At 36.3% G+C, this 14,890-nt stretch overlaps 3 protein-coding genes and 1 pseudogene across 3 annotated transcripts in view; 1 reads left to right on the top strand and 3 right to left on the bottom strand.

The window, feature by feature from the left end:
* LOC120806253 (immunoglobulin mu heavy chain) overlaps positions 1–1,211 on the bottom strand; it is a 41,206-nt gene extending 39,995 nt beyond the window's left edge. Inside the window, 2 exon segments of the mRNA XM_040157203.1 lie at positions 765–1,074; positions 1,163–1,211. Of these exon segments, the coding sequence (XP_040013137.1) occupies positions 765–1,074; positions 1,163–1,211 (359 nt within the window).
* Positions 1,212–1,562: 351 nt separating this feature from the next.
* Positions 1,563–1,968, bottom strand: LOC120806246 (annotated as a pseudogene).
* Positions 1,969–4,659: 2,691 nt separating this feature from the next.
* Positions 4,660–8,015, top strand: cabp5b (calcium binding protein 5b). Its single transcript, XM_040119248.1, has 6 exons — positions 4,660–4,719; positions 5,597–5,627; positions 5,723–5,866; positions 6,663–6,772; positions 6,951–7,098; positions 7,712–8,015. Exons 1-6 carry the CDS (start codon positions 4,669–4,671, stop codon positions 7,738–7,740), a joined length of 513 nt encoding a protein of 170 aa, XP_039975182.1. The 5' UTR covers positions 4,660–4,668; the 3' UTR covers positions 7,741–8,015.
* A 2,948-nt stretch (positions 8,016–10,963) lies between these two features.
* Positions 10,964–14,229, bottom strand: asphd1 (aspartate beta-hydroxylase domain containing 1). The gene is made up of 5 exons (XM_040119233.1): positions 13,777–14,229; positions 13,333–13,539; positions 12,463–12,670; positions 11,465–11,578; positions 10,964–11,073 (listed from the first exon to the last, which is right to left on the bottom strand). Exons 1-5 carry the CDS (start codon positions 14,227–14,229, stop codon positions 10,964–10,966), a joined length of 1,092 nt encoding a protein of 363 aa, XP_039975167.1.
* Between the last annotated feature and the right edge of the window lie 661 nt (positions 14,230–14,890).

The following is a 14,890-nucleotide window of genomic DNA, read 5'->3' as shown; positions in this document are numbered from 1 at the left end:
ATCATTTAGAATTAGTTCATCTGAGAATGTTTACCATGTGAGACAGTGCAGATTCTACAGCCCAGTACAGATGAGAAAAGACAGTTTTTGCTCAAATATCCCAGTGTTTCTTACTGTAGGATTAGCTGTTTATTATTATATACAGTATATGCTCCAAGCACTACACGAATTCTATTATAGCTCTACTTTCTGATTTAAAATACTGAGACTAGGGAAAATCAAAGAACCAAGAATGACTGACCATCTCAGGTTTAAAAACTTCAGACAGCCTCCAAAATCCGGGTGTCTTTCGTTGTTTTTTGAAGATTTTTGTATAGCAAAATAAAACATTTTTGTTTATGTGTATGTGATATACAAGCCATATGGAAGCTTTACACATTCAGTTTGACCATAATAGTAGAAAGAACTTAATTATCAGCATTGTTGACTGATAATTTCATGACCAACCCTAAAATGTGCCTGTAGCAGAAAGTGTTGACTCTGTCTGTACATTTTTCTGTTTGCTTTGAAAAATTTTACTATTATATACTTATACCTCTACTTAACTTTGACACTTCTGACACTGATTTAAGTCTACATTCCAACACAGTGGAAAATACATACTAGTTATTAATATTATATTATTAATCATTATTATATAATATATGATATTGTTCTTTAAATCAGGAATGCAGGACAAGAAGATACTGAGGCCACTGAATGTTGTGGTGGTGGTGATAAATAGAGGAAGTAGTTTTCTTATCTCTCCTGTTACTGTCTCTCACTGTGTCTCTCTGGCACATTAATACACTGCTGTGTCCTCGGTTTTCAAACTGTTCATCTGTAGATAGACTTTACTGCTGGAGTCGTCTCTGGAGATGGAGAATCTACCCTGGACTGACGGGGAGTAATAGATTGGAGTACTAGCTTTGTTTATATAAGCAATCCATTCCAGTCCTTTTCCAGGAGCCTGTCTGATCCAGGCCATATCATAGTAACTGAATGTGAATCCAGAGGCTGTACAGGTCAGTTTGTGGGATTCTCCAGGCCTTTTAACCACTGGTTCAGATTCTGTCAGAGTCTGAGCATCAACACCTGTCAAGATTAAAAGAAAACATCATATGTATTAAGATAGAAACTCAAATAGAAATTATTTAAGATCAGCATCAGTGAAACTCTTCACCTGCCCAGCAGACAGTTAAAAGCAGCAGCCCTGTCCTATAGTCCATCATTTTAAACTGTGTGTCCACTGTCCTCTGTCGTCCTCTCTGCAGTCAGTTAAGTAGAGGTGGAAGACATCTGGGTTTTGCATTGACTCCTCCTCACAGGGAGGAGAGAACTGGGTCTGGACCTGGCTATCGTAGACCTTCTTTAATGAATTTAGAGAATATTGGTGTAGAGTGAGAGAATAGTCATCAGAAGTTGAATTTTGTGATCTGAATTTGAGTTGTTTAAAAACTGTGTTTTTCTTCTAATAATTTTCTTCATAAGGTTTACACATGAAAAATCTACCAAAACACATCACATGTTACCCTGGTTCAGGCACTGAAGGTTTTTTTTTTCAGGTCCACTGATGGTTTGTGTTATTGTGGGTCTCTGGCACAGTAATACACAGCAGTGTCTTCAGGCTGCACATTCTGTCCGTTTAGAGTCACTCTGTTGCTGGAAGAGTCTAAGTCGATACTGAACTTGCTCTTCAGTGAATCGTTGTAGAATGAAGCTCCAGTGTATTTGCTGTCTGATCCAAGCTGTGTAGTAGTCGCTAAGAGAATAAGAGACCTGAAAGGTGATGGTCAGACGTTGACCTGGCTGCACAGTCACAGAGGCTGGTTGTGTCAACTGTTCACACTTCACACCTGTCGAACAAAGAAAATGTTTTGTAAGAAACTGTCAACTTCTTCTGCAGAACGAGATGTGTTGACTGCAACAAATCCATAGAGACTAACAAGATCCAGCTGCCAACAGCAGCAGCAGAGGTACAGAAAACATGGTTGGTCGTAATTGTGATCTGATGGGAGCTTCTCTTCTTCTGCTGCAACTGACACCATGATATCAAGTCATAATAGAAGACTGTGAGGAAGTTCACTTTGCATAGACAACGACGCTGATGCTCTATAGAAGAAGGATCCTGTAGTGAGATTGAGAATTTTATGAGCGCAAATATTTTGATGCATGTTTGAGAAAAAAAAATTATTAATAATTAATTATTAAATATATTATTATTTAGAGTCATGGCCCCTTCAAAATTCATAACTTTTCAAATTTGTCTCATTCCTCTGTAATCTTTACTGCAGGTTCTGTGAGTTTTTAGACCTGGCAGGGCATGGTTTGACTCTGATCTTGATGGACTGTCAGAGATGCTTGTTGAAACAGCTTTTTATATTTCACACCCATGGAATGAAAACAACAAACATGCATAAACCCACATACAGGTACTGAAAAACATACTCTAGTATTCTATAGTATCTATTACCTAAACAGGTAACCAAAGCTTTTTTGAAAATTAAAAGGATAAACAATGATGGCCTTGATTTTGCCTGCTCAAAAACATAGAGCCTGTTTTCTTAGGACTGTTTTCTCCCTCCTGGATGAGACCTAATTTTTATATCTTAAAAATAGTTGTGTCTTTACCATCTGTTTTTTAAATTTGTTATGTGTTTAATTGGTGGCCTTTGAATCATTATTAAGCAATTATAATGGATTCTTTTAGCAGTTGAACATGCTTCATAAATGCTTTAAAAATAACTGATGAGAATATTATTAAACACTATATTGCTGTAGAAAAGCACATGTTGGGTAAAAAAATAAAATAAAAAAAGAGGAAGAAACCACAATCTCAGCTGTTGCTTTCACATTTTGCTTTTCCTTTTGTATTTGTAAGTATGGTGCCAACTGTTTTGTCATTTCTGATCTGCTGCTGCCCCCTATAGATCATTGTAAACACAGATTATTTGATATTTTTGTAAAGCCTCTCTGCTCACTTTAAATATTGTGTATGTCTAACAGAGTAATGAACTGCTGGGGGCTTTTTCGGCACTGAAGTGGAGGGAACCGACTCCAGAGCCTGCCCATTCAAACCTGCCAAAGACCCAGATATAAAAAAGACGAATGGGAATGAAAGAGGAATAAATGCCAGAACATTAAGTATATGCATTTTTTTGTGAGATTTACAGCAACAGCAATTTACAGGGACTAAAGATGACAACGCAGTTGCTTCACACTAAACAAGGGGACAGAAGTTCTGTAAGTGCTATCCGAAGAAAACTGGACTTGCTTGAAGTTCTTGAAGACGTTCAAGACATCTTCAAGAGCTTCAAGAAAGTCCAGCTGCCTCCGCATAGCACTTACAGAATACCATGACCTGGATGACTGAGAATCTTCACAGACAAGAGGACAGAAGCATACCCTCTGAAAAGTCTGGATTTGCATTAGGACTTTACAAAGGCGGGGCAAATATCTTTTGCTCATATCTCATTCAAATTCCCTAACCTCAACCCATCTTTAACACAAAAATATGTTGAATAGAATTTGATGACAAACTGTCTGCGACACTTTGTGCTTTTGATTCTTAACTACTAAAATTATTAAATTCTTAAAATCCTGGAAATTCCAACGGTCCATGAAATTAAAATTGCATTTGTCTATGGACAGTATATCGTTGTTGTTTTTTTTTAACTTTTTTTCAATGCCTCCTCTGTTGTTCTAGTCTCACCATGCTCATCAGACATGTCTGAAAAAGCGTTGTATCAGGAAGGGCACAGGTGGTGGACAAAAACTACAGGAACACTTAGAAAAAGCCTCAGTCAATAACACTTCTTTAGTCTTACTAAGTTGTTTGTATAATTAACCAGTATATAACCAATACCCCTCAACAGAAATGAGACATTTTAATATTTCTTCCACCTCTTGTTAGCTTCTGTAACTCTGACAATCATATCAGTCATATGTGACACATTTTCTTTAAACTGAGACCTCTTTTGTCTGTAAGTTACCTAGCATGAGAAATGTGATTTTATTTCATGTGGTGAACTTGATCTGTCTGTATTTAGGGAACGTATATGAACAGAATCAATGATGTTATGTAAAAAGATATGCAAAGAGATTTCATAGCATTATCTGAGATCCTGGTCATGCTCTCATCATCATCTCATAATGCCGATCCTGTTTACATACGCCATGTACAGCCAGACAAAATTCAATACATTTGAAATTAATTTTCACTGAATATGTCATTTTTGTGTGATCCAACTAGTCATGTGCTCATTTACAGTATTTCTTTCATGGGCTTCTCAGGCAGTGCAACAATTCAACTACAAATTTGATGTTTACAAAATTACCACCGTTCTTATTACAGTAATAATCTATTTATGACATTTAGATACATTTATTCTTTATAAAAAAGCTTTTAAAAACAACTGTAATCTTTGACTGTGTACATGAAATTGTGTATATGTGCAGCATTAAGCCTATCTTTCTTTTCTAGACCAAAGCTGCAGAGATAATCCATAAGAGACCTCATCCCTCCTCTCTGGCATACGCGGATCACTACTGATCATGGTTTACACACACGCATGCTGCCACTGAAAAAAGAAACCAAATGACACAGCAACATATAACACAGAATTTTTTTTTTTTTTAAAAGGAATTCACAAACACAAGTAACCCAGGATCTCAACAAAGGTTGCCATCATGAGTCTTAAACAACCCTGCATCTTTCTCAGAGGAGGAACGAGGAGACAAGTAAGTCAATATGGTTTTATGGTTTGGGGGTTTTTGAAACTATGAAAATTACTTTTCATTATTGAAAAGTAATGACAATACTTTAATTCGAAATGCAAATTTGAACCAATGGGTTTCAGGAATGAATAAAAGAATATAAGCGATTTTACTCCATCCTTTTCATTACAACATTATATATTGTAAGTTCATATGCACAATAATACTACAGGGGCACAAAAAGTAAAAGCCTATATGTAAAATTAAAAAAAAACAGCTTAATGTCAGGTGTCACAGTGAAAATAATAAATGTTGATCAGAGTACACATTGAACAAAGGTACAATTATATGCATCACACTGAATCTAGCTCTCTACAGTATTGTGAATGTGTAATTTGAGTATGTAAATTAATTAGACTGGTCAAAAAAATGTTTTAAAAGAACCAACCAGGAAATAAAGACACGCTAAGATAAACAGATGTTATCTGTTTTGTCATGCCTGAGTTACACTTGTTCTCCTTTTTTGCACAAATTTCCTGTCTTAAAAACAATTCAACTCATCCATTTTTTTAACGAGTTAAATGGACCATTCAAAGTTATATACACACGTAACATACAGTTTATGTTAATGTATATTGTACATGGGACACTGACAATTTCAACAAGTGTGTCTTGTATGTGCCTATTCCAAAGAAACTTTATTTTTCATCTGCAACACTTATGTATTTATATATCTATGTGTGGCACTTTTAGAGCTTTTATGAGGTCATTACCTTTCAAAGGGACATGATGTAGACCACTGTGGATACAACAATAGTTGTACATTTTGCGGTAAACAACTGTGTATAAAGCATACTGACATCATATCATATTTTGTATCCATCTCATCATTGTTTTGCAGACAAGATCTCTTACTCGCGATGAGATAGAAGGTAATTGTTGTTCTCATGCTTTAAGATGTACTTGTTAGAGTATTTGTTACCCTTTCAAGGTTTAGTCACATACCCTGTATCTGTGTGCTCTCTAGAGTTACATGAAGCCTTTGTAGAGTTTGATAAAGACAAGGATGGTTTCATAAGCTGTAAAGACTTGGGGAACCTCATGAGGACCATGGGTTACATGCCAACTGAAATGGAGCTGATAGAACTGGGCCAGAACATCAACATGAATTGTGAGTAAAAGTTGCCTCTAATGAGGTGAAAGCAAAATACATAAACACTTAATCAACGCATTATTAATGCTTTATTACTGCATTTTTAAAATGCTATTTATTACCTCCATGGTTGTGCTTGGCCTCTTCAAAAGCATAGAATATGCTTTGTTGAAAAATTTGTGAAAAATTTTGTTGAAAATATGTTGTCAACATTTAATTCATAGTTCCTTCAAGACTGATGATGTAACCTGACAAACATTTGAAAAATAAAAATAAATAAAATGATAAATATTTTTTATTTGTGTAGATATAGATCATTGTAGTGCAACTCTTTACCCGCAAAATCTTTTAAAAGAGTCATGGTTTTGCGTAAAATTAGAGACATTAATGGTATTGATGTGACAAATTGCTGCATACTGTAAATGATCGAGAGCAGTTATTGTTCTTAAAGTTGCAGGAAATGTGTCTCGCGGGCTCTGTGTCTCCTGAGTCCCTTATTTGCATTTTCTATCTCGAAAGAAGCTTGCCAAGTGTAAGAACAAGGGGGTAGGAATATATGGTCTGTTGGCGCACTGTATGTCAGTAGTTGAACAGTAAAGCACATATTATCATACATTTAATTATTATATCAAAAAAATTAATGTGAACCTATAAACATTCACTAAACTGACAGAACATTATGTGTTGCAGGTATTTCAAACCAATGAGATTTTAAAGGTATTCAAAGAAGATAAATGCCCAAAGAAAGCTGCATTTTCAGATCAGTGCCTGCTATACAGTAGTTATATTAATTATATCATCTGTCTTATCACAGTGGGGGGACGGGTGGACTTTGAGGATTTTGTAGAACTAATGACCCCCAAGCTTCTGGCTGAAACTGCAGGGATGATTGGATTGAAGGAACTTAAAGATGCTTTCAGAGAGGTGAGCTCAACATACCTTTTCCCTCTTTTCGGTATTTGGCACCCCATGGTGGACATTCAAAGAACATACTGTAAATGCTAAAACTCAAAATTTACACCATTACATTGTAATTGCAATATGTTTCCAAATCTCCTTAAAGCTTTACAGCAGTTTGTTTTGTTCTTCCCCTTTCCTACAGTTTGATATAGATGGAGATGGTACTATCACATCTGATGAGCTGAGACATGCCATGGTAAAGTTATTAGGTGAACAAACCAGCAAAAATGAAATTGATGCAGTGGTCAGAGAAGCTGACAACAACGGAGATGGAACAGTTGACTTTGAGGGTGAGATACAAGTAGACACAAACACACACACACACACACACACACACACACACACACACATACGCACAGGACAAAAAAATACCGGCTCTAATGTTGAGTTAGAAGAGGATTTTACTGTGAAGTTTTTTTTTAAAGAATTTAATCATTATTCTTTACAAAACAAAATCAAAATAAAAAATAAATCCTTTTAATTTGATGTCAGATAGACTTTTGTGCCAGTAACAGGGCCCTGCTGTTGTACACACTGGTATGGCTCACTGACGCATCTAAAAGCATCTGAGCCATGTTTAATGTTGTTAGTTTCACCTGTGCTTTTGCTTCAATGACAAGTCACAATATCTGCCATGAAAAAAGGGCTATTAATAACTCATTTTTGTTTGTTCAGTTACTTACACATTCTGCAGAGAATGTAATCTTAACATTCTGACAGTTCTTAATAGAAAATCATTCCTCAATCAATTCAACAGCTAAATTTGACCTGTATTTACATTCAGTGCCAAAGCAGAAAGTAGTATGTTGTGTGGTTGACCTTAAAACAGCTTTATGAGAAACTCAGTTTGCTATGAACCTCCAAGAATTTAGCTAATCATTATTTTGTCCATTCTCTTTACAGAGTTTGTGAAAATGATGTCACAGAAATGAGGACAACAGTATGAATGGATGGTTTTGAATGGAGAGGATGGCTTTTTTAATTGAATTTTATGCTGATGATAGCCCACTTCTTATGAATAATTTTACTTTATTTTCCTGTTTCTTAAGTGGCATCTGCTTCGTACATGATCATCTGGAGTTGATTCATTTTAAGTGAACAAAGAAGTTTTGTTCTTTTGGGTTAAAGTGGATGAACATAAAATTATTCAAATCGAAATGGTAGCTCTAAATACTCATAACCTTAACTTTTTTAATATTTACAGTTCAGCTGATTTGGTAAGTTTGTTGTCATCAAGTTTGCTCTGAGTGTCACAGACCTGTCCCAAAGAGCAGTGAGTGTAAACATAATTGTCATTGTTCAAAAAGAATGGAAGCACTGCTTTGTATTGGTGAGGAATTGATAAATATGGTTGCACTGCAGATAAATAGCTGGCAGTGGTAAAATTAGAGGTGTCTGTAATGTTCAGCTAGTAAGCATTTCGGCCAAAGATGCAGTAAGGAGTCAACAAATCTGTATTGTGGAGATGCTGCTGATGTGCTGCACTGTGGGGTGTCCTTGAAGAACTTAAGTAAAACCAAATGGTGTTAAAATATCTTTTACAGTCTTCGCTATTAAAAGATAATTCGAGTGAAATTAATTAGCATGTTCTTTGGATAGAGTGACGACCTAGGTAACATTTGAAATGCGGCACTGCTATACTAAACGTGCTATAGAGTTACATGTTGGAAGTAGTGTGTGTGCTACAAGTATCCCTTCCTGGAAGTTGCCCTCTTTTTTCCTTCTATACAAGTACAATCAAATGAACTGAATATTCATATTATATACAATTAGTTTTGACCCAAAAAAGGGGAGAAATTCATTTGTTTGAAAATATGGATTAACCCCTGGATAATCATTGAACTCAGTACAGTGGCAAACATTTACTTTGTTTAATTAATTGCATGTGTGCATATGCAATTTTTTTTTTTTTTTTTTTGCATGGGTATTTTTACGTATGTCTGCAAAGAACATTCCAGAAATAAAATTTCATAATCATTACTTAATGTGGTTAGCGTTTGAGTACAACTGATTACTGGGTTATTGATTACTGCCCTTTCATGGGATAAACATAGTAGTCTAGGCCACATGTCCTAGTAAATATGGCTTAACTAAACATAAATTAATAAAATACTGTATATACCAAGCAGAATAATCCACATTTCAACAAGTATAATTGACTTTGTGTCTGAATGGCAGATTGGCAACGATGATAATGCCAAATTTATTTTCCACCCACTTTGTTAATTTGGCATCTTTTGCTGAAAATAATCCCTCTGATGTTGCTAAAGCTGTTGCATAACAAATGAACAACATGTGAGTGTGACAACAGTTATATTCATCTTTCAAATGAATGTGTTTCAATGTATGTTCTGGTCATAGTCTTTTAAGGCTATAGCCTAATGTCAAGATTGACATTGAATGTCAAAAATGTTTTATAGAAATCAATGAAATTACATACATTTGCAGGAAAAAAATACAATATTGCTGAAACTATTGAGCGGCTAATTTTAGCAGAAGATATAAAACAACATCATGCTTTGGATTTGCAAATGCCATCACTGCTTTGAAAAATCACTGTGACACAGCAAGGTTCATAACCTTGACTTGTGATGATTTTGCGGACAGTTGAAGAGATTTAAAATAAGAGTTTTATTCCAAGATTGACATCAGACAGAATATTCAGCATTTGCTTTGTTATATTCTTTGCTTATGAATTTCAAATATTTCCCTTGCATCAAATCCTGAACAGCTCATAGAGTAAATGTCCAGTGTTGAGCAAATCATACTTCATGAAACAATATACATGCAATGACATATAAACAATCTCAGTAATAATCTGTCTCACGTGATGGATTAGTTCAACCTCTGTAATCCTCATCATGGGACCCTCAGATGAACAGATGGCAGATAAGACAAAATCACCACAGTAATTCTCCTCTACTGACTGAAAAAAGTAACCAAAAAAAGCTATGGGAGCTTAATGAACCAGAATGTGTTTTCAAAATGGTGTCTTAGTGTGTTTAAATCAAAAGGCAAATTCATTAGAAACTAAACTACAAACTTATTACTGCCTTTTCCCCTTTTATATATTTTTTTCTTTTTTAACAAACCAAATGGTCAGCTTTTTTTTTTTCTAATAAAAATTATATACTTGAAAAGTATTAATTTGTTTAAGATAAATGTGTTTCCCCATATAAGTTCTTTATGTATCTTACGAAACAATCAGCTCTGCTCTCATCAAAAGTGTGTTACTCCTGCTCTTTGAAAATTTCATTACCATCATCTTTAATTTCTCTTTCCTTTCTTTATTTCAGTTTGACTTCTATTCATAACATCACTCTAGAGAGTCACACACAGAGTCAGTACTGCTGTCTTTGTTATTTATTTGTTAGTTGGATTCCATGAAAAATAGAAATGAGAAAAACCCTGATATATGCATGTCATATAATATGTAAACCTCTAACAAACCATTAACAATAATAACAAACAAAAAATATATATACATTTTTAGATAGAAACATACAAGCGTACACAGAGGAAAGTGATAATAAGAGAAAGAATAAACACAGTCTGATAAATTTTATATATTTTAGGCATTCATTTTGGAAATCAAAAATAAATTTACATTTACATTTACATGATTTTCATGTTTTCACAGTTTTTTGGTTGAACCATAGGTATTCAACATAAATTTTAAAATAAATAATGGCCGCTTATCCCGACGGCACGTTAGCACATGCATCAGCAGCTTAAAACAAAGTTCAGTATTCACGATAGATAGGTTTCACATGCAGATGGCACTCACTAGCATAGTATATGATGTCAAGATACTGTTTGTAAGATGTTATTGTAAGATTTACAATAATTAACACCAGATCTGCTCTTCTTAGGTTAGATCTTTTTGTGCTTTCAAATTATGTCAGTTTGTAGTTTGCAGCCAAATTATCTAGAATGTAGCATTGTCTAACATCATCCATAATAATGCATTCAAGTAGCACTTCCTGGTGTAGCCCATAAATCCAACACCACTTGAAAGCATGGGTAATGGCTTGTGTAATCTAAGGGCAAATTCACACAGTGATCCATCAATTTGAATGAGATTCATGATCCACAACAAGCAGGGCTAAGGTAAGGCATCCCTCTATGTTGTCTATTGGTAGTGCAGGAGCGAATTCAGAGGTCAGGGCTGAACATGAAGTCCAAAGCTTGTCTCTCCGCTGCAGCCACATTTGGATGCCAAAGGTCCACACTCAAAATGACGCGGGGTCCAGCATCTGGAGGCCCTTCAAAAATAGACAGATACAATTTAAGGTAAAAGAGTGACAGCCATTCAATTTCATCTGTTTGGAATAACTCGTGAAATGGAGCAAAAACTTAGGTACTTAGGTAAGGCTTGGTTTAAAAAATACCACTGCCTGATATCATGCATTCAGTTTTTCATTTTTAATAATGATAATTCAAATAAGAGCAAAAATAAGAGTGAAATTAATGATGTAAGCATTTGTTTCCCACAACAATTTACATGCTACCAGTTGTTAAAACGGTAGTTCTATTTTTTTAAATGAATAAATGCCGTGAACTGAAAAGCTTCCCCACTCACCCAGAAGTACTATATATTGTCACAAATTACATTGAAATTGTTTTTTTTATAAAAGTTGTTTGTGATTCACTGACCCTTGTGGGAGACGGTGTGAAGAAATGAGTCATCAACCAGGAGGCAGTGCCCCTCTGACCAGCACTGAGGCTCCCCTCCCACCACCAGCTCACACAGGGGTGGAGTCTGCAGACCTACAAAAGTGAAGTCCGCTTTTAAACTTTGTTTACAGAATAATGTATTTTTCCTCAGCTAAGAAGGGCATGCACTCCAGTCCTGCCTGTGTTCAAAACAGAGAGGATTAAAGCAGACGGATCATAGTACAAAAAGGGCTAAGGGAAAACCTTGACCCACACAGTACAACATTATGCAATAGTTTAGTGTTTCACCAGGTTATTTTTCGTTTCTTTTTTGGTGAAGTATAGTCTGATAACAATATATTAGTTGTGCCAGAACAGCTCCAAAGTTCCCCTTAGTATGCTAAATTGAATACTGAATACTGGCTTTACATTACTTTGGATATTTCCCTCAATGATTTTACAGTCATTTTATATTGCATATTCACGTGCTGAAGTCCTGAAGGGGTTCAAAGCATGTTGTGCTTTGATTTTTCTGATATGTTTTATTACAAAGTGCCTGGCATACCCGCATCCTATTTTGGGAGTTACTCACATATGAATTAAGCATTCCGACAGCCAAAGCACTCACCACTTTATCAGATAATCACCTTTAAAGTCCAAGAAATAACCTTCATTTGATGAGGGGTCCCCTAACTTACCAAAAGGGACAGAAAGAAAATTTCATGCAAACACAGTCATTATATGCAGGTGGATTTAGAGGTTACATTTATGTATTTTAGATGTTAGAATAGAGGTTTGAATTTTTTTCCATATAATGTGATCATTATCTAGGTCATAATGTTGAGTTTCATGTAAGTTGGAGCAGTTACTGCAGAGCGCGTTGCAACAAATTCCAGTATACTGTGTGAAGCAAAAGCATGATTCCGTAGATTTTGACTGAAAGAGTCAGATGTAAATAAATGCAGATAAACCACAATGACTGTAATTCTTTTTCTCACCAAGATGACAACGGAGGCGTGTATTGGTGGGTCCATATGAACTCCCCAACGCAGCTCCTGGCCCCAACAGCCAAAATCCAGCAGATCCCAAGGAGTTGCTGCTTATAAATGTACGTAGGGAGAGAAGTGTCCGGTAGGTGCAGGGACAAGAGCGACAGTTTCCTGCCACAGAAACACCTGCACTGTACAAGGGAAACACTGCCTGGCCCTGAAAGAGACAATGACCTTCAATAACATATGATTCAAATGAGATACATACATCAAAATGAATCTGAATCAATCAATTCCTCCACTTATTAATATTAGAGCTGGTAGGTGGAGTAAAAATAAACAACTCTAATCATAAAAAAAAAAATCCCGAATAAATATTCTCTTGTTGGGATCTGTTGTGCATGGGAAAGTGGAAGAGTAAAACCAAAGCACTTTGGCCATCAAGTTATGGAACAAACAGAGACCTTTGATTTTAGACATTTTATGTTTTTGAGATCTTGAGCCAAAGAAACCATTGGTGTGATTTAGAAACTTGAAAAGCAAAAAAAAACAAAAAACGTTATTTTAATAATAGTTTCTATTATTCACTAGAAAAAAATTCTCCTCTTGTTTTATAAGTTCATTTCATAAGTCACCATCAATATAATTTATAAGCGCAAAGAAACAAAAAGCTCTGCATCGGAAATACCAGACTTTTTAACCAAACTACCCCATTTCTCCATCCACATAATGCTACTGTATGTTTCAGCTGGTAGAACTGTGCTAGTTTCTTTCCACAGCACTCTGCATAACAGATCATAATGATTTTTATACAAAGGATGGAAGTGTTTCTTGTGCTTCTCCTTCCTCATAGTGGCCCTGAAATATTTTATTGTGTACCTTTGGCCCCAGACAGGTCCAGCCTAGTTTTGAGTCAATGCCCCGCTGGTAAACAGCCTGGAATTCAGCCAGGATAACAAGGTAGTTGGCTTCCAAGACCTCAATGTCATGCCGAAGAGCATCACGTGGGAAGAAAGGAACACTTGGGACATCTGGCAGGAAGAACAGATGAGGCTTCTGTATAGCAGAGTGATCATTTAGTCTGACCTAATGTGAGAACAAAAAAGAAATCAATGAGTAATTCTTGACAATGTTTCCTTCCTCTTTTGTTCCCCTTGAACAAAAATAGTTCCAAATGAGGTACAAGGATTTCTACTTTTACACAACATTATGCGGTTTTGCATGCCCTGAAAAATTCAGTGTAGTAAATTATTGAACAACTCATGTGAGATTTACTGTGAATAGCAAGTACCGGCTTATGGCCTGCATGGAGTAGACTTATACCTGTTCACGGAGACCCTTATGAATACGACCCATGCCCACCCAACTATAGCGTTTGGCATACTCTTGCAGTGCTGCGTACAGTTTTTTTGCTTCTGCAGATGCCTGGGCTGGGAACAAGGCATGACTCAGCACAGGGGTAAGGTAACCCGGTCCCTGCTCCTCATCCTCCTCTGTTTCCATGGAAATGAAGGGAGTAATTTTATCACTCCTCGAAATCGTGGATCGTGCATTACACTTTGTTCCAGCGCAGCTACCACCACGGGACATCTTGGAGCGCCTGGAGCCTGACTTGAGCTTTCCAGCATGGGCATGGCCTGGGATTGGCAGGTCGGAGCCCATCCGATAGCAGTGCCACAGAAACAGGAGCAGTAGAGTCCACAGAAGGCCACTCAGTGAATGGACACCCAGCTCAACATATAGAGGCAAGGGCTGTGTGTTCATTGACCAGTGCATCCTTTAAATTTGTGACACTAAAACACTGAAAAAGAAAGAGATTGAGACGTGATGGTAATGCATATAAATGTGTAATATGGCAAAGTACTGCAAAGGAATCTCCGATTATTAAGTATTTCTTTTCTTTCTATGCCTTGATGGTGATGTTTTTAATTAGCGGGATTTTTTTCTTAACTTGCATTATAAAAACAACAGTAGTAGGAGGTCTTTCCTACAGTCCAAAAACATTTGTAGGGTCTGTTAAACAGATCATTTTATGGGGAGAAGTGGCTCTGCCCTGGTTTCAAACAGCCAACTCATTCAATTATTTTCTTCACTTTAATCCCCTACAGGGTCACAGGGGACTGAGGCCTATCTCAGCATGCGCTTGGAATAAATTCGTGAAACATTCAGGACAGGTTACTGGTCGCTCACAGAGCCACTGACCATTTGGTTTAGTTGCCTCTGAGACTGGAGGTAGCTAAAGCTTTCACACCAGGCAATATTTTGACTTTCCACCTACACTGTGCAACCTTGGCTGCTAATTCAGACAATATTTATTTGTTCCTTTTAATGTGCTAAATTCATTGTGTCTTCCCCAGCCACAGTGAGATCTACAGAGTAAACAGGCTAGAGTAACCACTTATGAAAGATTGGTCTTTGTTGCTTATCTGCCTCTTGT

This window comes from Xiphias gladius, chromosome 3 (genome assembly GCF_016859285.1).
Source record: "Xiphias gladius isolate SHS-SW01 ecotype Sanya breed wild chromosome 3, ASM1685928v1, whole genome shotgun sequence".
NCBI lineage: Eukaryota > Metazoa > Chordata > Actinopteri > Istiophoriformes > Xiphiidae > Xiphias > Xiphias gladius.
This window is presented reverse-complemented; position numbering and strand designations above follow the sequence as displayed.